This window comes from Lepidochelys kempii, chromosome 4 (genome assembly GCF_965140285.1).
Source record: "Lepidochelys kempii isolate rLepKem1 chromosome 4, rLepKem1.hap1, whole genome shotgun sequence".
Classification (NCBI taxonomy): Eukaryota; Metazoa; Chordata; order Testudines; family Cheloniidae; genus Lepidochelys; species Lepidochelys kempii.
This window is the reverse complement of record NC_136383.1, coordinates 105,505,315-105,532,053: the sequence shown is the minus strand read 5'-3', so window position 1 is coordinate 105,532,053 and position 26,739 is coordinate 105,505,315. Positions and strand designations below refer to the sequence as shown.

At 40.4% G+C, this 26,739-nt stretch overlaps 1 protein-coding gene across 1 annotated transcript in view; it reads left to right on the top strand.

Moving 5' to 3' along the window:
- Nucleotides 1-26,739, top strand: part of STIM2 (stromal interaction molecule 2) — a 143,743-nt gene that overhangs the window by 65,749 nt on the left and 51,255 nt on the right. Inside the window, exon 2 of the mRNA XM_073342331.2 lies at nucleotides 1,873-2,003. Coding sequence (XP_073198432.1) covers nucleotides 1,873-2,003 — 131 coding nt within the window. The remainder of the gene's footprint in view (nucleotides 1-1,872; nucleotides 2,004-26,739) is intronic.

The following is a 26,739-nucleotide window of genomic DNA, read 5'->3' as shown; positions in this document are numbered from 1 at the left end:
TTATTCTGACCAGCTTCTCATTCTCTGCACTGCAAAACTGAGCACTATGTGGTGAATCAGTTTGGCCTGTTGTTGAGAGCTAAAAAGTGATTTCTCATTGTTTAAAACTTATGCTGAGCACTCCTGTCTACAGTCATCACCTAGTTAATGCAGCTAGTGTTGAATTTCACTGTGACTTCAGTGGATCCTCTTCATTTACTGTCACTGTTCGGAATTTGATAGCAGTTGTATATAGTCTCACTCCTTGTCTTGTCCCATCTGGAATTCCAGAACAGACATGCACAATTATTAGTGGGATGCAGGACAGTTTGGACATCTGAGCTACAAAAGAGGGAGGTATTGATGCTTAGCTAATCGTAGTCCTGATAAGGTAAATTGTTCAAATACATTCCCTTCTCTCTTGTTCTATAGCTCTATGATGTGCCAAGTCTTTTGTCATTGACTTTGTTGCTCCTGTCTTTCTAGCAATGTTACCATAGAGCTTAGAAATAGAGGCTTTTGTAATTTACTAGGAGGAGGTCAGTTTGGATGCTCCAAACCTAGTTAATTCTTCCCCTCATGGACTGTTGTCACCTTTCGGTGTATTTGTGTATCACCTTTGACACTCAAGCAAGTGAGCGTGTACTGTTTTCTTGGTAGCTGCGTGAAAACTTTTGTAGTACTTTAAGAAACCATCTGTGGCAAATGTTCACATGCTACTACGTTTGGATTGATGTGTCCCATTTATATTGCTGAAGGAACTGAGTGCCCAACTGCTCTGTACATAGTAACCTTCAACTCAGCATAGCACTTCATCGTGTTTTTAATGGTGAGGGAGGGTGTTTCACTTGTCTTTTTGTTCAAGTTTTGGTGCCTAGATTATGCAATGATGGGTGCATTTAAATGTATGAAATATTAACAATCAGCTGATGGATATCCATAAAGGATCTAGTACAATACACTTAGCTAATAATGGCCAGTTGCTATGAGACGTGGGGTTTTTTTTTAGAACAGGGTCTGTTGGTATGGCTTCATTCAGGCATTTGAATCTCTGCCCCTTTCCCTACACCTGACACAAGGAGAGCAGAGCACCCTGTGCCATCAACAGGGCTACTGAAGCAGTGACAGGGAAAACCAAAATGTATGATGTATAAACTGGAGTTTTCCTTCCACAACAAGTTGCTGTTTCTGAAATGACTGTACAGGGCTACCAAGTGTTGTACACAAGGTGTGGCTTGAGTTTTTTCTCCCTGACATGTCCATGTCTTGTTTCCTTTCATTGTAGCCCTTCTGGAATAGCCAATATCCACTAGGCATATGGATATTTAGCAGGCTTTCCTGTTCACTTAACCTTTTGTGGACACCAGGACCTGATGTGAAGCCATAACTGCAGAATTAAACTTAGTTACTACTCTTTCTTCTCCTCTTCCTTTCTCCTTGCTGCCTGGCAGAAAAATGGGTGAGGCAGAGGAGGCAGTGGCTCCACTGGCTGTTGCAGTGATCTGCCTGAGAGTGGGGGAGAGAAGGAAAAGGTGGTGAGCGTACTGAAGGAAGAAAGGAGTATTGGAGGAGGGGAAACAAACTACCCTTTTTTCCCAAGGAGATATGTCCCTCCTCTTTTTCCTTCTCCTCCCTATAGGAGTTCACTCATTTTTCCTGCAAGAAATGTCCTTCAAGAAGCTCCCAAAACTCAGCATCTATGACTATATAGGTGTCTACAGTCAAGCCACGCAGAATGTCTGTATTAAAACGATAAAGGCGTGCATTTAGTTTAATATTTAAAATTGAAGCAGTAACTCAGGCTCTGCTTCCCCAAAGAGGGGAAAAGCCACTTTCTTGGTTGGGAATTGACATTTCAAGACACTAAACTAATGCTTGTTTCTTGTCCTTCAGATCCCTATAGTTCGCTGAGTCCACCATGCTTTACTGAGGAGGATCGATTCAGTCTGGAAGCTCTCCGCACGATCCACAAGCAAATGGATGATGACAAGGATGGTGGTATTGAAGTAGATGAAAGCGATGAGGTAGGTGGAGGCCTCAATTGTTTCCATTTGATATATTTTTGTCTCAATTTTAAAATACACCAGAAATAGTACCTTTGAAGTAAAACTTCTCAGTGACGTGATTTGAAAATGAAGCTTGTTTCTAGAGTTGTGTAACAAGGATTGTCATCCTTTATATTGGCCCATTATAAAGGAAGTAAGAGGAACAGTAACGTTGTCCATATAATGTTAGGCATGAGGATGGGGAAAAAATCATGTTAGGCAAATGATCTCAATCCTGCTTGTGATAAAGTCAATGGGAGTTGACTGGGCCCCAAAAGGATTTAAAAAAAAAAATCTTATTTTTATGTTTCTAAATTGTTGTTGATGCATAGAAACTTATAAAGGACACTAAGTATTTTCCTTTTCTGCCTACCTCACTTACTTCCTCATGGAGTGAATCCCAGGAAGTAAAGAATGCTACTCTCCTGTTCATCTAAGGTCAATTCCAGTTGCTTCATCCTGTGGAATGATGTCTCTGACCCCTTACATAGAGGGGTATGAGAAGATGTCTTGTTTTCTTTTCTTAACACCAAATTCCCAATGTGTCTTTACTTCCATGTTTGTGTATGGGTGGGAAAGAAACCACTCTTGTTTCATGGCAGGCTACCAAGGCCTGGTCATAGTTGACCAGTTCGTTGTCCATATCACTCTCCATTCCTGTGTGGCTTCAAGGGCTTGATGGCCTGAGAGTCCAACATTGGAACAGACTTGATGAACCCATATAATAGGGTATCTGCCTCTGGGCGGCCTCCACTTCTGCCAACCAAGAATTTTATCCAGGATGTTGCAAGCCGCCCAGAGAATGGTTTTTGCCACAGTGTTTAGTGGCATTCTCATGACGTCCAAAAAGCGTAAGATGCCATCTTCGAACAATGGCCCCAGCAGTCTGTAGACTGGAGCGACCGTTAACATCTGAATTACAAATTAAGTCATTCCACTTTATGCTCATCTTAACTGGCAACTCTGTATTCCTTTCCTTAACTCCTGAGGACATAATTGCCCATGACAATTATTTAAGTTTAAAATGATAAAATTTAGAATTAATAGTTTTTGAAACGTTTCTTGATTCATATGAATATGAGGAATAAGGAATATGAGTATAAGGAATGTCCTGGTACCTGAATCCAGGACTTTCATTTCACAAAGGCATGGAGTACAAGGGAAGGAATAGTCTATTTCGCACCATTATATGTAGCCAAAGTTTTTTTTATATTATAATATACATTTAATTATATTGTAATGTGTTGGTCTGTAAACCAGAACACTGGTGGCACACTGAGACTTCTAAAATACATTCCAATACTGTTGGGATTCATTCCTGACTTCCATTGTGCTTGTGATTTGTAAAGCTGCAGAAAAATAAAGGAAATACAGACATATTTATTGGTGGGGAAAGAGCAGAATCTTCTGCATCATAGATAATCAAGCCAACCGTTCTGGGAACCAATGGAGAATTTTCAATGTTCTAAGATTCACAAATTCAAAGAATTTTCCATATAAGTGTCAAACCAAACCATAGCAGCTGCTCTGTTGTTGTTGGAGTGATAAGGGTAGAAAATACACGTGAGGTCTCCCCAGAACTATGCAGGATAAAGAACAGTGCATGATGGTCATGATAGATAGGCTACGGGAATGTGAAGTGAAACTCTCTACACAGAAGTGAAACTTACTATACACTGAGTGCTGTCAACTACACAGAGCAAGCTGAAAATGCATTTTTTTCCTTTTTATTTCAGTAATCTAAGACGTTACTTGTAACTACAGTAAGGGCAGGACAGAGTCTTATTTTTAACCATTTTTGTGTGTGAACATGAGACTGGATAAAATACACCTGTGCAAATATTTACTAGCACAACCAGTTTTTTCTGTGAGATGTTAATATGTTGAGCAGAAAACGGGGAAAAAGTTCTTTGTAAAATAATATATGTACAAGGAAGTTGAATCAAAATTGTAACAAAGTAAATAAAAATGTATAGATCAGTGGATTTGTCTGTGGCAGTGAGAAGCTATAAAATCTGGTCAACTGCTCCCAGCTTAATTTATAGAAATATTTATAGTTTTTGAACTTTAGTCATTCACTTGACTCCATTGAAATTGCAGTAGATTGCTTGTTTGAAATTCTTTAGCCACACTGGCTGTGTTGAAGACATAACTAGGGCCCTACCAAATTCAGTCCATTTTGGTCAATTTCACGGTCGTAGTATTTTTAAAATAGTCAGTTTCATGATTTCAGCTATTTAAATCTGAAATTTCACAGTGTAATAATTTTAGGGAGAAGTTGTGGGAGACGGGGGTCACAAGGTCATTGTGTGGGGGGCTGCAGTACTGCTACCCTTCTGCACTGCTGAGCAGCTGGAGGGTGGTGGCCGGGAAACCAGCTCGGAAGGCAGCGCCACGGCTAGCAGCAGCGCAGAAGTAAGGATGGCCTGGTAAGGTATTGCCACCCTTGCTTCTGCGCTGCTGCTGGCGGGGCACTGCCTTCCGAGCTGGGCGCCTGGCCAGCAGCCACCGTTCTCCAGCCACCCAGATCTGAAGGCAGCACGGAAGTAAGGGTTGCAATACTGTGACGCCTCTCCCCCTTCCACTAAAATAACCTTGTGATTTCCCCCCGCCCCTCCCGCAACTCCCTTTTGGGTCAGGCCCCCAAATTTGAGAAACACTGGTCTCCACTGTGAAATCTGTGTAGTACACGGTAAAAGCACACAAAAGACCAGATTTCATGGTCTGTGACGCATTTTTCATGGCCGTGAATTTAGTAGGGCCCTACTCATAACCCTTTTCTCTTTAACACTTCCTGTTGTGTGGAAGCATATGTATTGATGTTTGTAGAACATAGCCACGTCAGAGCTATATTTGATTGAAAGCTGCCAGGCTGCGCACAAGGGATTTGACTAAACAGCAGAACGATAGATTATATTCTGGTTCATGCTGCATGGTTTCTGCTTACAAAAAAGCCTCCTCAAAGGGCAATAAGTGTGTTTTATTTTGTTATAAAAAGCTACTGTAAGTTATCAGGAAGTGGAAAATTTAATACTGAATAGTAATGTTCTGCTAGTTCACGTTCCATGGTTAATCAGAGAAATTAACAAAATTAGTTTTTCACCAAGAAAACATTCACTTAAAAAATAAATAGGGTTTGAATTAGGTAATTTTTAAGGGAGGGAAAGCAGAACGGTTTAAAGTAGAAGGGTTGTTGTTAATACTATATTTTCTTTCTAACTTGCAGAAACAGGCCTGTATTTAAAAAGAACACTTTCAGTAAGGATTCCGATTCAGATTACCTGTCCGTAGACCATGTATTACTCTTTGTCTCCTGCTTTTACACTTTCTGCTGTAGTTGTTTGCTTTTCTTTATGTACACAAAGTCTCACTTGTGTGATATCACTGTAGGGAACATTCCTGTATTCAAGTTGCTGCTTTTCCCTTAGTATACTGAGAAAACGTTAATTTGATTACTGTTACACCATACATAGCTGAAAACTTCTCAACATTTCTAGTATAAACCTTATTTTTCAGGGATTCAAAATTTAACCCTAACAATTTGTAATAGGAAGAAATTTAGCATAAACCCTTCTGGGGAGGGAATTACCATTACCTACGCATGGAGAAGCTGTCTGATACTGAAGGGCTCTAATCTATCAGGGCTGTTATCTAGGAAGTCGGACTAAGTGATCATATAGTTCTTTCTTGCCTTAAAAGTCTGAAATTTCTAACACCTCTCTAGTTTTTGGTAGACATTCACAGTATTTTGAGCTCTTGTCTGAGTAACTGTTCATGTGTTTGAATCCTCTTTCAGTGCATGTCATCATGCTACTGAAGAATCATGCTGAATTTTGCTGGTTATAAAATGGTATCAGGGATATGTGGTTCTTCCCACATCTGGTGAATAAAGACTTCTGTAATAACATAGATGTGTACGGTGCTTAACAAATAGAGAAAGTAAGTAAGTAAGGGCAAGTTAAAATGAGAGTGGTAGGGGAGATAATGATACAGGGGGTGGGTAGGAGAAAGGAAGGATATGGGAGAGGACTTTATGAGTACGCAGTCACTTGGGCAGGCTAGTGTGTATTTCCTGTCTGTGCTCTAGAGACATGTCAAATTTAGCTTTAGTATTTTTTGTTTTTCCTGTTAAATCTGTTAGTCAATTAGTGTTATTTGCACTCTAAGTCTCTTTAAAGTTACAGGCTTTGAAAAGAAACTTAAAGGAGAGCTTGATGCTTAGTGGATGGAGTTGATAAGGTGGCTCCAGCCATAGAGTGCAACAACTTTTGCACCTCAGACATCAACAAACCCCATATTGTTTACCCCATATGGTATACCTTTGTTTATGATGGAGGCACAATCAGTAAGAGATACATGGATTTGCTATTTTTAATATTATTTAATTTTCCTCTTCTTGGCTTCCAAAGAAGCTCTGGATAGAAATGTCCCATCAATATCTAAGTAAACTCATAATGGAATCTTGTATTCCATCAGTCAATCAAGAACATGGATAGCTGCTTCTTGATATTTTTTTTTTAAAATTCCAAAACATTTAATTTTAAGAAAAACCCTGGGCACTACCATACAAAAGGGCATGTCTCTAGTCACACTAAGTACTGTTCTTTGTAAGAACTTCAGGTAAATCACTTAATGCACCTCTTTGAATTAGGATTGCTTTTCAAACTTATGTATAGCTTTTGTAGCATGTGAAACTTGGGTGCTTAACAGTGTGGATGTACCCCTTTAACCAAGTCTTTTATCTGAGTAGTAATAGTTGTTGATAAATTAATGTTTAATTTGTGGCAGTGCCTAACAACTGCAACTAGGTTTGGGCTCTTTTTGCTAAGTGCTATACAGACAATACAATAAATGACAGTCACTGCCCCAAAGAGCTTATGGTCTAAGACAAGATTTAACAGGTAGTTGAGGCGAACAGTGGCAGGGGGGATGAAGGAGATGTGGTAATATAATAGGATGTGCAGAAACTTAGCCAGTCAGTAGTAGCGATCACAACTCTCCACATGCCTATCAGGTTATGTTTTGTGGACGGAAGAGATGTTTTGATTGCTAACTTGAAGAACAACAAAGTGGTCGCTTATGGATTTTGACTGGGAGCTTTTCTCCATTTTAAGGGACAGTTTGGAAGAAAGCACAAAAGTGTTTGTCGGAGAGATGGAAAATTGGATGACCAACACTTGACAGAGCATAGAGGGGAGCTGACCTTGCAATAAGATGATAGTTTGGGTAGGTAAGGTGGGGCTAAATTGTGATGAGCTTTGAAAATAAAAGTAAGAAATTGGTATTAGAAGGGGAGCCAATGGAAGGTCTTAGAGGTTTGTGATAAACCAACAAGATTGTTAGCAGCGTTTTGAATGTTACTTGAAAGGTGTGACTCAGGTTGCGGACATTGACCTCAGAGGAAGTGCTTTGCGGTAGGCAAGGCAAAAGTTGATCAGGACTTGGACAAGAGTTTTGGCAGTTCAGACAGAGAAAGAAGGTTTTATCGTGGAGCTGTGTAGTAGAAAGTGGCAAGATTTTAACACTACCGGGGGAGCCAAAGGAGGGGGCCAGGTCAAAAATGAAGCCAACATTACTGGCTTGAATAACAGGGAGGATAGTTGTGTTGTCCACCATGACAGAGAAATGGGGGAAAGGAGATGGCCTTAGGAGGAAAGAACAGGGCCAAAATTGGGCTTTTCATAAGTTCAGTTGATAGCTGGACAACCATGAGGAGATATCAGTACAACAGGCTAAGATTTTAGTTGAGATGGAGAGAGAGTAGTCCAGAGTAGATGGGCAGTTTTGATTAATCAGCATAAAGATGGTATTCAAGCCCATGTTTGAAACTGAGATTGCCCAGTGGTAGGATATGAAAGGAGAAAAGGAATGGGCAGAGGCTAGATCCCTGAAATCCTCACAGAAAGAGGAGGAGAGGGAGGAAGACCAACTAAATGAGACAACTGAAAGATAGGAGGAGAGGCAGGAAAGGACGGAATCATGGAAGACCAGAGATGAAGGGATTTTGAGAGTATGATCAACATGTCAGTGTGGTCAGTAGGTCAAGCAGGATGAGGAGGGAGTATTGGCTAAAATATTTGGTCAGGATGAATTCACTGGAGAGCTTGATGAGAGCTGCTCAATGAGAGGTATAGTGGGTGGAAGCCAGATTGGAGGGTGTTCTATAAAGGAATTAGAAAAGATACTGAAGGGCATGGATTGATAGGAATTCTCTGATAAGACTATGCCAAGTAAATTAAATAATAAAGTATATAAAAGTATGATTAGGCCAGCCATGACATATGGGTCGGCGTGCTGGCCAATGAGGAAGGGAGAAGAGCTACAACTTCACACTGCTGAAAAGAGAACCTGAGTGAGACGAAAGATAATCTACATAATGAAATGGTATGAGCCGTGATGAAGGTAGCTCCCATCACTGAAGAGTTGAGGGAATAGCTACTGAGATGGCTCAGTCATGTGAGATGACCAGATGTGGGCCATGTTGGTCAGGGAGTATAGAAGAGCTAGTAGCCACAGGACAAAGACCCTGGGAGGAAGAGCTACAAAAAGTAGGTTTGAGACGCCTAAGGTGGACATGAAGGAGATTGATGTGAGCTTGGAAGATGCACTTTACAAGAACGCTTGGAGATGAAGAACAAGAACTGCCAACCCTGACAGATGAGACATGGCGAAGGTGAAGACCATGCCCTTTCAGTCATTGATTGCAGAATCCATCCCAGGACAATGTCAAGCGCTAATGTGGGCACTCACAAAATAAAAACAGCCTTATGTGCAAGAAAACTTGCCCTCTTATCAACACAGAAAAGTTAAAAATTTGATACAAGAGAAGTGACAACAGTTGGTTCAGGGTAAGAAAATTAACAAGGTTCAGTATCAAGAAGTTGAATGTGAAACACAGCAACCCATGTGGTGTGGAAGAAGTTTGGCTTCCCTCCTCTCATACTGTTGCAAGACAATGCAAGGTCGAGAGAGCCCCAGATTTGTACCACTGTTTACACATGGGGGACGCTTACATGGGCAGGTGTAATGTCTTACAGACAGAGTTGCTGGCATGTGGGTTCACTCTGGGGGAACAGTCTCCAAACTTTGCACTATGGTGAGGATGTTTGTAAAGTATAAACTGCCTGTGGTATTAATAACAAGTATTGTGTGGTTGCTGAAGAGTACCATTTCTGGTATGGACCAGGAAATGTTGTTGTTTTAATTAATCTATGTCCTGTTTCACACCTAAACTTCCTGTGGTGACAAAAATATTTTTATATATTGTACGAGTTTTTTTATAATGTAATTAAAATTACAGAAGGATGCTTTACAAGCAGAGCAGTCTTATAATATGTGTAGCCCTGGTGGGCTATACTAGAAAAGGTGATCGTCCCCTTCCTCCCCCTGTTTGTAGTTGGAGCCTAGTATTAATGGTGGTTCAGATAATCACAACTACTATGGTCTTTGGAATGTGTTGCTGGGTAAGTAAACTTTAAAAGGAAAACACACACACAAAAATGCAAATAAAACTTGCGTGCACACGCACACATTTTTATATATATATATATATATATGCGCGTGCACACACGTTTGTTTATATATATATAAAAAAATAAAAAGAAGTGGAATGCAGGTCTGGCTTGAAATGAGTAATTGGACATGGGTGAGGCCTCATTTCTTGGGGGAGAGGATTAGGGAGGTAAATAGATCAGCAGGCTGGAAACAGACTGTCCGTACTAGCTAAGATAAAACGCCCAAGGAACCAAGATAACAATGGAATAGATAAGCGTGGAACATAAAATGAGGTAAAGAGTAAGTTGTGTGTGGACAGTGCATGCTGTACAAGAATTGGTTTCTACAAAGTGACCAAGCCAATCCCAAAATGTGTGGTGCAATGTATAATAAACGCAATGTGAACATATATAAAGGAGATGGTTTGCTGTATGTGTGGTACACCCTATACCCACCTTCTATGCTTGAGTCGGATTGACTCATCATAGTTTTGCTGTATGCTAAATAAAGGAACCTGAGTGATGAGACTGGAGTCAAACTGGTTCTTGGGGAACCAAGTGGAAGAGGTCTGTGGGGAACCCCAACAGGATCAAGCTTGGGTTTTTGTGGCTGGAGAGACCAGTTCATGTTCCCTTCTTTGTGTGAGCTGTATAATGTACAGTTTTTTTGGTTGTTTACTCTTCCTTGGTAATCTGTTATCAGTAAAAATAAAAGATAGTTAGAACATGTACCACAACCTAGCTGTTTCTAGTATTTTAGTTAATGAATCTTTAAAATCAGTAATTTTGTTAACTTTATTGCCATTAAAGAGACACCATAACTTGTCAGATTGGAGTAGCCTGTCAGTGTATGGAGGCAGGTTTATGACAGGGTTACAGTGGTTATGTTTACTCCTTACATTAAAATTTCATAATGAGTCATGAGAACAAATGGTAAGGTACATGGGAATTGCCATAACTGGATCATACCAGAAGTCAGTTTAGTCCGGTATCCTGTCTCAGACAGTGGTCAACACCAGATGCTTCAGAACCTCCATAGTAACAAGATTCTCATTCTAATTCCCGATAATTAGATTGGTTTAAGACTTGAAGTATGAAGTTTAATGTCCCTTCCAAAATTTGTTAGCATAAATTATAACTCTGGCTATTTGTAACCGAATAAATGTTCAATCCCTCTTTGAACATTGCTTCGTTCTTAACCATATATACAACCCAATTGCAGGGCATATACCTTGCAGGGTTCGCTTCTCTTTTCCTCTTTCTAACTGCTCGTATGTTGAAAGACTAAAGATTTAGGTAAATGTGTATTGAGGCAATATTTTGATGGTGGTGTTTTTTGGAGCTGGGAGGAGTTGCAGTGTTTGATGCTAGCTGAGACTTCATTTTGTGTCAATGGAGGCCCTGATGGGCTAGAATTTATAGGACTGCAGATAAAGGATTGCAAAGTTTGGTCAGAAATTTATTTGAGTTTATTCTAACATGGGAGTTTATTACAACTCAAGAACTTTATTTAGCTTGGAAGTGTGGCATAGCTCAGACTGGGAGTTAGCTTAGCTTTAGGACCCTATTCCACTCTTGAGAAACTTAGTGTGGGTTAGGAGTTCAGATTTAAATTACAAGTCTTTCTGCCTTAAAGAGGGATTACCAAGAAGGTGTTTCGTTTCATAAGAAATTTGCCACTGGAATGTGGTAAGTTTAAATTAACATGATTCTTACATGATCTTATCTTTAAATCCCTTATTTTCTATATTTCAGTGGACTCTTCATTTTTTTTCCTGTTCCCTTTCTCTGCATATTTGACCCAAAGCTCTCATGGTCCAACCATAGCATAGAATCATAGAGTAACAGGGTTGGAAGGGACCTCAGGATGGATGGAACTCTCAGCCCTGGGTTTAGCAGGCCAATGCTCAAACCACTGAGCTATCCCTCCCCCCCAAGGGGGAGCTATCCCTCCCCCCCGCAGCATGACCTAGCATGTCAATAAAAATCTTTTAAACACAGAATTTTTCTAAAGTGTGGTAGACAGATTTACTTCACTGTTTTAGAGGGGTTAGTATTGTGGCACTAACTTGTGCATAGTTTTTTAACAGGTCTTGTGTTACATTTTACAGTACACTGCTTAAGAACATTCTGTTAAAATGTTCACTCCTTGACTTTTAAAAATTAAAATGCATGAATTATTTTTTCACCCGATGCAATGAACTCTTTACAAATTTACTGTATTGCGTTAAAGTGTGGCTGTTTTTTGCTGTGAGCATGTTCATGTAAGGTTATAAGTCTCTTTTGATGTGCTAAAGTATTAAGATGAAAGAATGACATTCTTTTAAGATTGGACTCTGATCTCGATTTTTTTTTTTTTTTGGCAAAGTAAACTGCTGCATGTTTTCTGAGAATTTAAGAACTGTAAATGAAAAGATTTTTCATCTCTGCTCTTCACAAAAGATACGTTGTTTGCACTGAATTTCATCATTAGACTGAATTTTTTTTTCCTGTGTGTAATTTCAGACTCATATCTTTAAGGCCCCCCTACCTCCAGTTTTGTAAGATACGCTTTATTGGGGTATTTGTAAGACAGTTATCTCTGCTACCCATTATGTGTCTCCTGACTTCATTATAAACACTACGGCTTTTGCCCATGACCGGTAAATGCTCCTGATGAAATACCCTGCCAGCTGAATTTGTTTGTTACAGTACCTGCTTATGTCTGCACTCATGGCTCAGACATTAATGGATTCAAATTGCTGACATAAATAGCTACTGCATAGTTTGCTTAATTCTGATTGTAGCAGACTGAACTACTCACTGGCGCGGCACCTCCTGCTGGTCATCTGGGAATTAGCTCTTTTCCAGCCTCAGAGCGCCCTCTGCTGGTTGGTGGCTTGCCTGCCTCAGGCCCCGTGTCTCTCCTGGACCCCGTTGCCCTTTTATTTCAGTGTTCTGCCCTAGCAGTACCCCTACACTCTGGGTCTCCCCTCCCAGGGGAACCCCAACCCTCAAAGCCCACCTTGCCTCAGTGGCTACTGCCAGTCGTCATCTAGCCCCCGTTCACTGGGGCAAACTGCAGTCTGTAATGGACACTCATCATTGGCAAGGGGTAGGACCTGCTTCCTTTGCCTATCCCCGGGCTGCCCTTCTGCAGCCCCAGTACCTTTTGTAGGCCTTCCACAAGGCCTGTAGTCTGGGGGTTTACCAGGCTGGAGTTCCCCAGCTCCCTTCCCCAGCACAGCTCTGCTTTGCTTCGCTTTGCTTCATGTACCTTGCTCCCAGGCAGCTAGCCCTTCCCACTCCAGGGCTAGAGTGAGACTCCTCCAGCTTCTGGCTCCTAGCCCTCTTATCAGGGCCAGCTGGGCCCTGACTGAGATGGCCACACCTGTGGTCAGCTACTCCCTCAGCTGCTCTCACTCCTTTTATCCCAACCACAGCCCTCTCCAGGGCTTCTTTTTAACCCCTGCCTGCTGGCGTGGGGCAGCTGCCCTGCTACACTGATTAATCTGCTGATATACCTCTTTCCCCTCATTTTTGAGTTGTAAAATAAATTTTTGGTTGCATAGAATAGACATTTGGAAATGAAAGATAATCCCAAGTATTCAAATATTGCTCATAGCTGCTGTACACATCAGGTGTTCTGTGGGAGTTGCCTTCTAGATAAAAGTTTTTTACATGCCAGTGTATCTACTTTGTACCAAAAGTTGTGAGGAGCAATTGTGTAGCATTTCCTACTTTCAAAGCCCTGGATAGTGCTACCCAGTGCTGTAACATTAATCAGTACTTTGCATTCCAATGAAATAGTATTCTTATCCCGCTGTTTAAGGCCCCACAGCAAGTTGGGGCAGGACTAGAACTTGGATGTTCTGGGCTCCGAACTCCATGTTGCAGTTGAGGTTAAACATTAGTGGTATTTTTAATTTATGAAAACATTTTTGAGGAAAGTTGTATTTGTGATGCTAATGAGGGAGAGGGCTAGGCTAGCTCAAGAGGCACTTGGCAGACTGCTACTTACAACATTGTTGGAGTTCAGTGCTACATTGAAACATTCACTTAAATTTTAACTCAGGTCTCCAGAGGTTGAAGAGTTACGAAGTTACTTCATTATGCTACCTAATCCAGAACAGGAGCTTTTATAAATGCTATAAAATTAATTAATGACCTGGTAACAGAGTATTTTATGTGGAACAGGCCAGATTTAGAGAAGGAAATTTTGTGTCATACCAGATCCATGTGGTCTTTCAAAATAATAGGATCTGCATGCTCCTTAAGATATGTCTGGCACTGCTTTCACAGACATTTACATTTTCTAGTAAAACTTCTTGTACTACCTCTAAATATAGTACCTTATTTTAGTATGTGGCATACTTAGAATCAGTTCTTTAAAGGGATACTGTAAACACTGACATGCTTTCTAGGTGTTACCTTTTTATGGGTTTTAGCTTCATGTCCCGGTGTGCTGTTTCTTTGGTTTTCATCTTGAATTTTTTTTTGTGAGTTGTCGGTTCCTTTTTTTCCATCTCAACTTCATGGTCTTAGAAGGCACTATCTCTGGTGAGCAGTTACATTGGCTAAGATGATGTGTGGTCTAATAGACATTACTCTTTCTACCTCCCTATTCAGAGTTATTTTCTTAACCTGTTCCAGCCCCATAGTAAGGAACAAAAATATCTATCTATCTATATACCTGTCTATCTCAGCCTTCTTTATTATGCTACCAGTCTCTCCCTCTGTCAAAGGAGAACTGGAGCCAACTTGGAAACAATACTTTTAAAGAAAAGAAATGCATTTTCCCAGTATGTTTTGTTCTGTTGGTGGTAGTGAAGGTACTTGTATGTTAAGAACTTTCTTCTTCCTAGGCTGAATATTACTCCGGGTTTCATTGTGCACTTAAGTGACAATCCTATGTTTTAAGATACTTTCGCTATGGAGGCCATTCTATCTCTCAATCAATATTGTGGACAGTATTATGTAGGATCAAAGGAACAGGGATTTGCATGTGACAGCAAAACTCTTATTTAGACATATATAGTTAGCAAACAATAAGAACACTTATTTAAAATGAAAACGTGAGAGGTAAACAAATTTAAGTAGTCTGTTCCAAAGTCTTCTCTTTGCTAGTATGCTATTTTCTTTGTAAAAGGATGCTGTCAAGTACTCCTAATTATTTGTAATAGCCTTGTCAAGGTTCCTCCCCCACTCTAAACTCTAGGGTACAGATGTGGGGACCTGCATGAAAAACCTCCTAAGCTTATCTTTACCAGCTTAGGTCAAAACTTCCCCAAGGTACAAAATATTACACCCGTTATCCTTGGACTGGCCGCTACCACCACCAAACTAATACTGGTTACTGGGGAAGAGCTGTTTGGACGCGTCCTTCCCCCCAAAATACTTCCCAAAACCTTGCACCCCACTTCCTGGACAAGGTTTGGTAAAAAGCCTCACCAATTTGCCTAGGTGACTACAGACCCAGACCCTTGGATCTTAAGAACAATGAACAATCCTCCCAACACTTGCACTCCCCCTTTCCTGGGAAATGTTGGATAAAAAGCCTCACCAATTTGCATAGGTGACCACAGACCCAAACCCTTGGATCTGAAAATAATGAAAAAGCATTCAGTGTTTTACAAGAAGACTTTTAATAAAAAATAGAAGTAAATAGAAATAAAGAAATCCCCCCTGTAAAATCAGGATGGTAGATATCTTACAGGGTAATTAGATTCAAAAACATAGAGAACCCCTCTAGGCAAAACCTTAAGTTACAAAAAAGATACACAGACAGAAATAGTTATTCTATTCAGCACAATTCTTTTCTCGGCCATTTAAAGAAATCATAATCTAACACATACCTAGCTAGATTACTTACTAAAAGTTCTAAGACTCCATTCCTGTTCTGTCCCTGGCAAAGACGACTACAGACAGACCCAGACCCCTTGTTTCTCTCCCTCCTCCCAGCTTTTGAAAGTATCTTGTCTCCTCATTGGTCATTTTGGTCAGGTGCCAGCGAGGTTACCTTTAGCTTCTTAACCCTTTACAGGTGAGAGGAGCTTTCCCCTGGCCAGGAGGGATTTCAAAGGGGTTTACCCTTCCCTTTATATTTATGACAAGCCTCTCAAAATAAGCTAGAATTTTTTTCTCTACACATTTTTAAAATTTGTTTCCTGTGTTTGTAATGGAATTTGAAATTAATCTGACTTTCCTGCTCATTTTCTTGTTTGTGTGTTTGCATTGTCCATGTTTTCAGCAGAGTTTTGGGAATATAATTTGTTAACTTCTGCTCCCTCTGCTGGCTCTGCAGTAGCAAAGCATGCTCTAATAAATTGGTTAGTCGCTAAGGTGCCACAAGTACTCCTTTTCTTTTTGCGAATACAGACTAACACGGCTGTTACTCTGAAACCTGTCATTGTAGATTTTATAAACAGTAGAACTCTTTACATTTTGTGAAGGTCCAAGTGGTTTATTGTAAGTTTAGAATCAGGAGAGCATTCCCTTGTAGTGAATTAAAGTACTGTAGGGGAAGACTCTGAGCCAGGGACAGTGCATGCTGGGGAGCCACCTGGCCACACCTCTGCCTGGGAGACAGAGGGAGATGTCACTGTTTCCAGGAGCCACCTGAGGTGAGCGCTGCCAGGAGCCAGCATTGCGCACCCCCTCCCGCACCCCAAACGCCTGTCCCAGCCCTGAGCTCCCTCGCACACTCCGAAGCCCTCGGCCCCAGCCCGGAGCCCCCTCATCTCCGGCCCCACCCCAGAGTCTGCACCCCCAACTGGAGCCCTCACTCCTTCTCGCACCCCAACGCGCTGCCCAAGCACGGTGAAAATGAGCGAGTGAGTGAGGGTGGGGGAGGGCGAGCGATGGAGTGGGGAGGGGGTGAGGCCTTGGAGCAGGGGTGGGGCAAGTGTGTTTGGTTTTCTGCAAATAGAACGTTAGCAGCCCTAGGGGCACTATCTCTACGTGGAAATAGGCACAGTACTGAACATCTGTTTCCATGTCCATTTAGTGCCCTGCCCCTCTGCAGAGACTGCCAAACTAGGTGCAGATTGTTTAGAGAATAACTTTAACATGCCAATTATATATGCCCATCCCTAGTGTCAGTTATCACCAAATTGACATAATGTTATAAGGTACTTAGATGTATTTTCCTGTAGCTTTCCAGCATTTTTACAGCAGTTCTTTTGGTGATCATACAGAAAAATGGTCTTGATTATTGTCTTCCAGAGAATGAAAGGGTTATATATTTTTGCTGGAAACAGGAGGAAAGCAAACTTTGAGTGGCTGATATTAGACTAAGAAGGCCACACTACTCAGAATGTGAGACCACCTTAAATAATCTTGTATAGAATCAAGAAGACGTAGATGGTGATAGAGAGCAAAATGTTTCCTGTTCCTTTTTTTACCCTGTTTTTTTTTTCTTGTTAATATAATTTGTTTACTAAAAGTAGGCTGGGATGGGATGGGAATGATAAATTTGTCCCAAGTCTGTGCAGTTATTGCAGCATATGAGTTGTGAAGATTTTCCAGCATCGCAGTAGCTGTGCCAGTGAGATAATTTCTCCACAAACTAATCTGTGCACCAAGAGTGGTGTCTTCAACAGGCTATCCCTGGTAAACTGCTGCAGTCGGGATGCACTTTTGGATAAAGTTTAAAAGTACCCCCTGTTCGGTTGCATTCCAGTCTTGTTACTAGTTTTGGTGCTCAATAGCCAGTAAGTTATCACTCTCAATATACAGGCTTATGGCCTGATTCTCAGAGATGCTAAGCGCCCACAGTTTTCACTGACTTCATGTGGAGTTGTGGGTGCTGAGCACTTCTGAAAAATCAGGCCCATAACGAGTATTTAAAATGAAACCATTCATGTCTTCTGAAAAATCGCTGAAGCCCCTCTGCAAAGAGAGAGAAGCTAGAACATAACATGTCCATTATTTTACTGCATTTTTACAGTAAATACACACACACACCAAAACTTTGAGGCTGTCTTTATAAACAACATAGAAAGTAGTGAAAGGTACAAGCTTTGCTTTGCAGTTCACCATTAACTCTATCATAGCATAATTAAACTTTTCCATTCTTCAGTCAATATACTTGTAATCATGTGTTTTTCATACTAAGATTTTTTTTTAATTTTCAGGACTTTCTCATGGTGTTTGATTTCAGTTGTTACTGATTTTATTTAAGGTATTTTCTTCTGGCTAGTTTTTCTTGTGAGCAACTTTTTTTTTTTCCTAAGACAAGCTTTTTAAAATTAATTGCATTGTTTTGATTTGATCTGAGTTATATCACAAGCCCCAAACAGTGACTTAATTCATCTTGGGGCAATAATACAGACATCGGTTACTGAATGGCAAATCATTCAAATATCCTCAATACTGGTGTGCAGTATGGTAAGTATTTGTACTGGTGCTGAGAGTGAACAGGAACTTTAATTGATGGTGGACAAAATAAACAAGTATCAAAAAATGGCTTAATTTTTTTTAATTGCCATGTTTGTTCCTTTGTTTATATTTTAAAAAAATCTTTTACTGAAAATTAAATGTTTTCTTCGGTAGCTTTCAGTTTAAACTGAAAACTGTAATCCCTAATTACAGAAAGCTTGCTTTCAGAATGATTTCTCATGAAAACTTTTACATAGTGTTTACATCACAAGTTATTTATTGATACTTCAGAGAACGTTGTACAACTGGTTCATTATTTATATGGATAACAAGAATAATCAGTATTGTTAAAATAGGGATTACATAGAAAAGCTTTGGAAGCAATAGAAATTCTCACGCTTCAGGATCTGAGATGACTACTAATGAGGGTTAGGAAGAGTCTTTCCCCATGGGAAGGTTTTTTCCACAACTGCCATCTGCATAGTTTCTTGTACCTCCTTCAAAAATATCTTGTACTGGCCCCTGTCGAAGACAGTACACTGGAATAGATGGAGTACTATCTGATCCAGTATGGCAATTTCTGTGTTTCTGTTTTGTGGCAACCTTTAATTACAATAGCACTTCCATGCAATATTGTAACTTTGCATCTAATTTTCTGTGTATAATACGGCAATGTTACTTTAAACTGTACAACTATCAGTTTTCTCTTTCTAGATTTGTATCACAAGCTGGTTTTGCTTTACTCATCTATTGTATTAATAATTCATATTGCTATAATAAATGGTCCCAAACACTTTATTTTAGCTCACCTAGGTTTAAGTGATTATTTTAAAACAGCATTGATCTGATTTCAGAAATCATTGTGGGTGCAATGAGAGCAAAAAGCGTGTCAGGGAGGTTCAAATACTCCTTTTTCTGTCTAGAGATTTGATATTGCACTTCCAGAAACAGTGCTTAATTTTAAGCTTTTTGTGACCATTACATTTATCTGCATGGAATCTCTGTAGGTTGAACGTAAACATGAAAATATTGACAGTGAGTAGTTGGCTAGTGTGGCTGATGTTAGCTAATCTGAATTTCTTCCAAGAACAACTTTCTTAAGTTGCTATGTGAAATTGTAAAATGGGTTAGGAAAGGTCATATCTGGCGAATAAACATCAAATCTGTTCCTGTTTTATTATATGTAGTCAAACTACATCTCTCCCCACCCCCCCACCCAAAAAAGCCCCCTAACCTTGCTAAGTGTCAGTAGTGTCAACCTCAAGCACAAAAAAGAAAGTACAGTAGAAATTATATACTTACACTTGCAAACAAATTTTTGGGGAAATTCAAACAAAACCCATTTTAAAAAAATATTCAAAACATTGAAAATAGGGCCTGGTCTAAACAGTTTTTGTACTGTTATAACTGTCATCTAGAGGCGTGATTTTTTTGTTTTTGTTAAGTGAGGTAAACCGGTGCAACCCATAATGTAGCTGTAGTTATACCTATATAATGGTGCTTTATTTAAAAGTACCAGTGAAATGATAATAGCTATACCAGTATGAAACACCTTTGTACACCAGTACACCTTTGTACAGCCACATCGACATGGGCGATGTGCCACCATACTGGTACAATTGAAGTGCTACAACTTTCTAGTGTAAACAAGACCTTAGAGCAGTGGCGGGCAAACTTTTTGGCCTGAGGGTCACATCGGGTTTCCAAAATTGAATGGAGGGCCGGTTAGGGGAGGCTGTGCCCGGCCCCCGACCTCTATCCAACCACCACCCCCCTCACCCCCTGACACCCCCCCCCCGGGACTCCTGCCCCATCCAACCCCCCCTCTCCTTCCTGACTGCCCCCCAGGACCCCTGCCCCCATTCAATCCCTCTGTTTCCCTCTGACCGCCCCGCTCCCTATCCATCTCCCCAAACTCCCCTGCCCTTTATCCAAGCCCCCCGTCTCCTCACCACGCTGCCTGGAGCACCGGTGGCTGGCGGCACTACAGCCGCACCGCCCTGCAGCACAGAGCCCCGGGTCGGGTCAGGCCAGGCTCTGCAGATGCGTTGCCGCAGGAGCTCACAGACCCACTGCCCAGAGCATTGCGCCAGCAGCGCAGTGAGCTGAGGCTGTGGGGGAGGGGCTGGGGGCTAGCCTCCCGGGCCAGGAGGTTCCCTCGGGCCAGATGTGGCCTGCGGGCTGTAGTTTGCCCACCTCTGCCTTAGAGTGTGTGGCTGGGGTCTAAGCCAGGCAGATTTAAAATCAATGGGATTTGAGTGCCCTTTGGAAAATCCAAGCCAGTGTTCTTTTGGCACAACAAATTTACTTGAAATGCTAAGATTATTCAGTTTAGCCCAGTGACAAATTATGCAATATGGTTCATGTATTCCCTGCATGTGGAAGTGAAACTGCTCCTAGTAAAGGTGTCCACTGTATGTCATTGTCCTCAATGGGAGTGAAACAATTAAGGTGGCTGCTGTTTTCCTACACACTTTCCATTTTCTAGGATGCACCTCATTTCCACTTGCACTTCTCTTCATTTCTGCAATGGGAACTGAAGCCAGGTTGCCCTCAGAAAAATTGCTATCTTGTAATCTATATGGATGGGGAAACTAGAGAGAAAACTATGAGGAGGCTAGGAAATGTTGACATAGATTCTATCCATTGTTGTTCTGTTGTCTGATCAGACATCACTGAATTAACTAGTTAATTGTTAATAATTTTGATTTTTTTCAACAACACGTAATTCATTTATATTTTCTTTATTGTACCTTTTGTCATTTTTCACCAACAGTGTTATGGGAAAGGTGGATATTTTTGTGGGGTGGGGGGGATGGAAACTCTGACTTTCCAATAACTTTGGAACCCAAAAGTACTTAAGGAAGTTCAGACGTGCTCAAAATCATCATTTCCATTATTTTCTCCAGAAATAGTTAAATCAGACCAGAACAAGAAGGTTAAAAAGGTTCTATAAAAAAGGCAATTCTGGGATAACTTCAACTAGTGTACTACTAGTGTGCCACCGCTATAAATATTTGCTTAGTCTCTTCCTAAATAATGTAAGTTGCATATAAAGTATTTTTACAGAAATATTTGTGTAATAGTTGCTAATTCTCTTTACCTGACTCTCATTTCTGCTAATCCTGTTGAATGGGTTGCCATCCTTTTTGCTTGTAGACCAGGGCAATTCAGTCCTGTTGGATGGCCCCCAGAAGCTATCTCAGCAGAATTTTTCCAAATCTGTGAAGACATTAACTTGTAGAAAATAATGGAAATTAACATCCAAGTAGATGGAGTCTATAATGCCAAAGCATGGTAAGCATTGGCTGGGAGAAGAGATTGGTATCCAAGAAAGAAATGTTTTGATAAATTAAAATATTCCACTGTTCTCTTCCATCTCTGTTAATTCTGGTGAATCAGACATAGCAAGTTGAGAGGTAGAATATAGGGAGGAAAAGACAGAAGGAATAGATGGCTTGCTTAGTTTTATATTTATGCCATTTATATTCAAATACGGTTTGTGTTTCTTTTTAAAATTAGGGGAATGATAGTCATCAGCCATCTAACCTATGGCTGTGGCGACTTGGTCAGTAAGAAAAATTGTGAACTGCCCAGCAGTATTACCCATACTCAGTAGAAGAGGCAAAATCAAAATCTATAGGCTTATTGTGTCTCCCAGCCCAGTATACTTGCCATAGACCAGACAGTAGTCTATGAAGAATGTATCTGTGTCTTGTACAAGAATTTAATCTGAGTTGTGGGCAGGGATTCACTGCTGCTGCCAAGTGCTCAGGATGTCATAAAATAAATTAAAATAAATTAAAATACCTCTCAAATTTAAAAATTAAAAAAAAACCCTGTAAAATTAACATGACTTGGAAACTAACTTGTTTACTTTGTTTGTATGTTACATCATGGTTTCCTGTTCTGACATCTGGCTTGTGTATTTATATTGTAAGCTCTTTAGGGCAGAGGCCACCTTACTCTGTGCAGTTTCTAGCATAATGACACCTCCAGGCCTTATGATAATACAAATATTCATAACTTTTTCAGGCTTTTCTCTTTTTGTCTTCTACATGGCTCTCGTCAGATGAATTGGGTAAAGTGGCTCTGCAGAATGAAAGTTTCTAAATTTAATTTGCATAGGTAGTATAAATGACTTCAGTGGTATTGGATAGATGTGCAAAGATGAGCTTTGAAGTGGGGTGGAGTTAGAGCAGGAAAAAAGCAGGTAAACTCTGTTAAAACATGGCAGGTTTTAAAGTCCACAGCTATGCCAGAATTCTGTACCTTTGCAATTGGTTTTAGTTTTGAATAGCTATAGCAGATTGCACTTCACTTAACTGCTGTTGCATGTGGCAGTATGGATGTTTTGTTTTTAAAAGCCAAAGAATATCCTGACAGGGTAGGTGTGAAGGGACACTGGGAAAACTATTTGTTCCTATCTCTATAGTAACGTACTTCCTTGGATTCTTTTCTCAGTTTGAACAGTTCCTGCTATGAATGAAAATAATTTTTAAAGCATGTAATGATTCTGTGTAGCAACAACTTCGCACAGTAAATTTATTTTGCTGTTAAACATGACAATAAAACTGATCTTCATACCAGAGGTGTAGTAGGCATGGTCTTGACCCATGAGAGAATTTTGAAAACAGTCTGTATTGGTATAGGAATGTTGTTCCAAAAAACAGAATTAGAAAACAAACCTTTAATTACTCGCTTTTGGCCCAAACAGTTGCTTTAAAAGAACATTGTTAGACTGAACAATCATTTATGAAATTTAAAAATATGTTCAAATCTTCTGCTTTCTGTTTTGTCTTACAGCCTTTTGAAATATTGCTTTCCTGTTAATATCATAAGCTGTAAACTGACAAGTGCCACACAAATCTGTATAACAGACTAATAGACACTTTTGGTTCTCTTCCGTGATTGGGAGGGACATAGTATTGCCATGCGAGAACAGAACATTTGCTGTGGAATCTGTAGTCCAGCATCACCTTCTGATTACTCCTTCAGCATCTCCTCCTTTTTTAATCCCTCTTCTCCTTCACCCTGTGAAGGTCCCACAGAGTGCTCTCCTCTCTGCCCTCGCCCCCATTTCCCTCACTCTACATCTTGTCCTTGGGTGATTTCATTAACTTGCATAGTTTCAATTACCATCTTTGTGTTGGTAGATTTAAGAGTCACCTACCTATGTCTGACCTGTGTCCTTTTGTCCAGTCCTTCGTTTTATGCTAACCTTTTCTTTTTAAGGGTTCTGTACCCTTTCTTTTTAGAGGACTCACTGACCATTTGGAGCTAATATGGCTGAAACTGAGCTTCTACTCTTTCCTCCTAAACCTTTTGCACTCCCCACATTCTCTATTACTGTTAGCCACACACATCAGTATCCTCTTTTCATCCCAGCCCCTAGCTGGAGGATCTTCTTTGACACTTACTTCACTTTGCGTGTCCAGGCTGGAAGAATCCTGTATCTCCTTCCTCTCACAACACAGCAAAAATCTATCCTTTTCCTCACTCTTCTTCCATATACAGATTTTGTTCTTAACCTTGTAATATTTAGCAGCACTTGGTGCTGAGCTGCCTGTTTGTGATGGAGATCTTCTTGGAGGACTAGAGAACATGGGCAGGAAAGTTTTAAGTCTTTTAATGAGGGGATAGATGTGCTGAACTTTTTCAGTAAGGGAGCCCTATTCAGTATTGAGCATTTGCTGTTTAGCAAAAACACAAAATAATCTCTAATTAGTCCAACTAAATTTCTCTTAGCCTTGGTCAGATTTCATTTTCTCAGATTAGATTATAACAATGATTCCTCTGGAAAAAACAAGGAATGTAGAACTTGTATTTCTAGTGAAAAAATTAGGATCTCTCCTCCCCCATCCAACTTTATTGTAGGCAAACCATTTAGGTCTCCTTGATGCATCAGAAGAATTAAGGCTGCAAACATTTTCCCCCTTTGCATATAATTTAAAGTGAAAGGAAAGCAAGAGTTAGATTTCATGTAGGGACTTATCTGTAATTACAGTGCAGTTCATGTGAGCACATGCACCATGAAAATTTTTTGCTTAATTTTGCATTTTGGCCTATTAACATAAGGATATTCAAAGTTCCTGTATATGGTACTATTCTTAGTCGTCAGAAACATGAGTAAGGTACCCAAACAAGTGTATATCCCAGCTTTGGCAAACCCAGAACAAGAGTTTGACATAAGTGGAGTGCTTGGGCTATAAAATTACTTGTCTACATTTACCCTACATGCCATGCATGTGTAGCTACATGCTGAATTGAAAAGCAGGCTGTGTCCATACTGTGGTGTGTAGCTACATGTGATAGTGAAAGGCTCTGGCAGCAGGGGGTCAGCAGGGAAATGCTCTGGCGGGGGGAAGCTGCCAAGCCCTTTACTTGCTGCTAGGGCCTTTGCCTAGTGTGGGGAAAGGTTCCAGCAGCAACTTGTGGCAGTGAAAGTCTCCAGCAGCCAGGAACTGCCAGAGCCTTTCACTGTGGGAAGGAAAGGCCCTGGCAGCAGAGAGGCAGTGGGAAACTAATAGCAGTGTAGATGTGTTAGGCACTGCTTGGGCGTGCAGAGAGCCATATAGAGTACATACGCACAGGGTTCAGGTGCGTCTTTATTCACCTAATCCGTGCCTCGCCGTTTACATTATTTATATCTCATCCTATGGGTGCATGCAGTGTCTGTACTCTAAACTGCTGTAAGTGTAGGCAAGGCCTAGATTTGTATTACTGTAGCACTAAAAGCCCCAGTTGACAGACCAGGACCCCATTATGCTAGGCTTAGCACAGGCCAGCTAACTTTCTGTGTTTGTTGCACTGCAGGTTTCCTAGTTTTTCTCTCTCTCATTCCCTGCCCCTTCCTTCCACAGTGTATTTGGATGCAGCTTCTGGTAGGTGACAGTCAAACATTTTAAAATGTTCTAAAAAAATAAAATATTTAGAGCAGAGTATAAGCCCTTCTGGAGAGGGTGGAATTTCACAATATTCTACTCTTTATACTTTTTTAGTTGAATTTTCTCTTAGTAGTCTGAGGAACTGAAGACATGCTCTTGCTTGAAAACTAGAAATTTGTCACCCCTTGCTTGTAAATTTCTCTTCTGAGGACACGTCCAGCAGGCCTTTGTTTTAGGATGATGCTTGCTAGATGCAGTTCTGGATAAGTATTTGGGTCCTGTTGTGAAGTATAGATAACTAACCATAAGTGGTATGTGTGTAGTATATTTGAGTTTTACCATGAGTCCGTCCTGGCAGGTTGGACTCATGGTGTTAAATGGTGTACTGACTCTGCTTTGCCTCTAAAACCTTAAAGGGGAGAGACCCACCCTTTACTTGGGTCTGTGAGACAAATCTGTGAGAAGAGAAGTTTGAAGTTTAGGGGACCTAGCATATATAACCGTGTGTTTTTAAAGTATAGCTTTCAGTTTAAATATATTTGTACTAAAGAGAATCTTGTGCTTAATGGGATTATAAATATGTGTTCAGTGGTGTTGCCCCATCATTATCTAATACTGTTTTTTCCAGCAGGGCTAACTAGTAAAAGAAAACAAGGCTGTGCAAAGCTTCTCCTACAGTTGGCAATACACTAAAAGAATGTCACACATAGCCATACTGAAGTGAATTGCAAAGGGAGGCAAAGTAGTTCGAAGATTTCAGTAACTTGACTTAATGATTCTGAAACACCGCTAAATTATAGTTTTTCATGTGTTACAGAATATGCTCTTTCTGGAGAGAATTATGGTAGTAAAATGTGAAACCCACATACTGGGACATGATGCACAAAGAGTATTTAAGGGAGTCAATCTGATATTACAGATGCATGCATGCTTTCAAAACTATTTGCCAGTGAATTTTAATACTGTCTTTCAGAGGCTAAGGATTAAAAGGTAATGCTGTCTTTTTATACCTTTGAGCAAGTTGTAAATTTGAGCATACTCTTAGTATTGCACTTTTCATTTAAACTACACTGTCCTGAAAACAATCTAGGTAGTATATGTAACGTCGGATTAATGAGTCTGGAAAAACAAAACTGAAACTTGAGATATGAAATGTCCCTGTTCAGTTCAATCAATGATACAATATAATGATTGTTTTGGACTTGCTCTAGAAGGAAAGACTTACTGTATTCATTTTACTAGAAACCACATACCAGCCTGAAGAAATTACTGCCATCAAGCAGTACTGTACAGTGTACTGACACTGAGTGTAGTGATTTTGCAGATTACTTTATTTCTTGATCTAACGTTACCTACCAAAAGAATGTGTAGCTATTTGAATTTTAGTCTTTTTATTAAGAACAGAAGACCGGCCATACTGGGTCAGACTAAAGGCCCAACTAGTCCAGTATCCTGTCTTCCAACAGTGGTCAATGCCAGGTGCCCCAGAGGGAATGAACAGAACAGGCAAGCATCAAGTGATCCATTCCCTGTCGCTCATTCCCAGCCTCTGGCAAACAGAGGCTAGGGATACCATCGCTGCCCATCCTGGCTAATAGCCATTGATGGACCTATCTTCCATGAATTTACCGAGTTCTTTTTTTAACCCTGTTATTGTCTTGGCCTTCACAACATCCTCTGGCAAGGAGTTCCACAGGTTGACTGTGCATTGTGTGAAGAAATACTTCCTTTTATTTGTTTTAAATCTACTGTCTATTCATTTCATTTGGGGCCCCTTAGTTCTTGTGTTATGAGAAGGAGTAAATAACACTTCCTTATTTACTTTCTCCACACGTGTCATGATTTTATAGACCTCTATCATATCCCCCCTTAGTCGTCTCTTTTCCAAGCTGAAAAGTCCCAGTCTTGTATATCTCTCCTCATACGAAAGCCATTCCATATCCCTAATCATTTTTTCCCCCTTTTCTGAACCTTTTC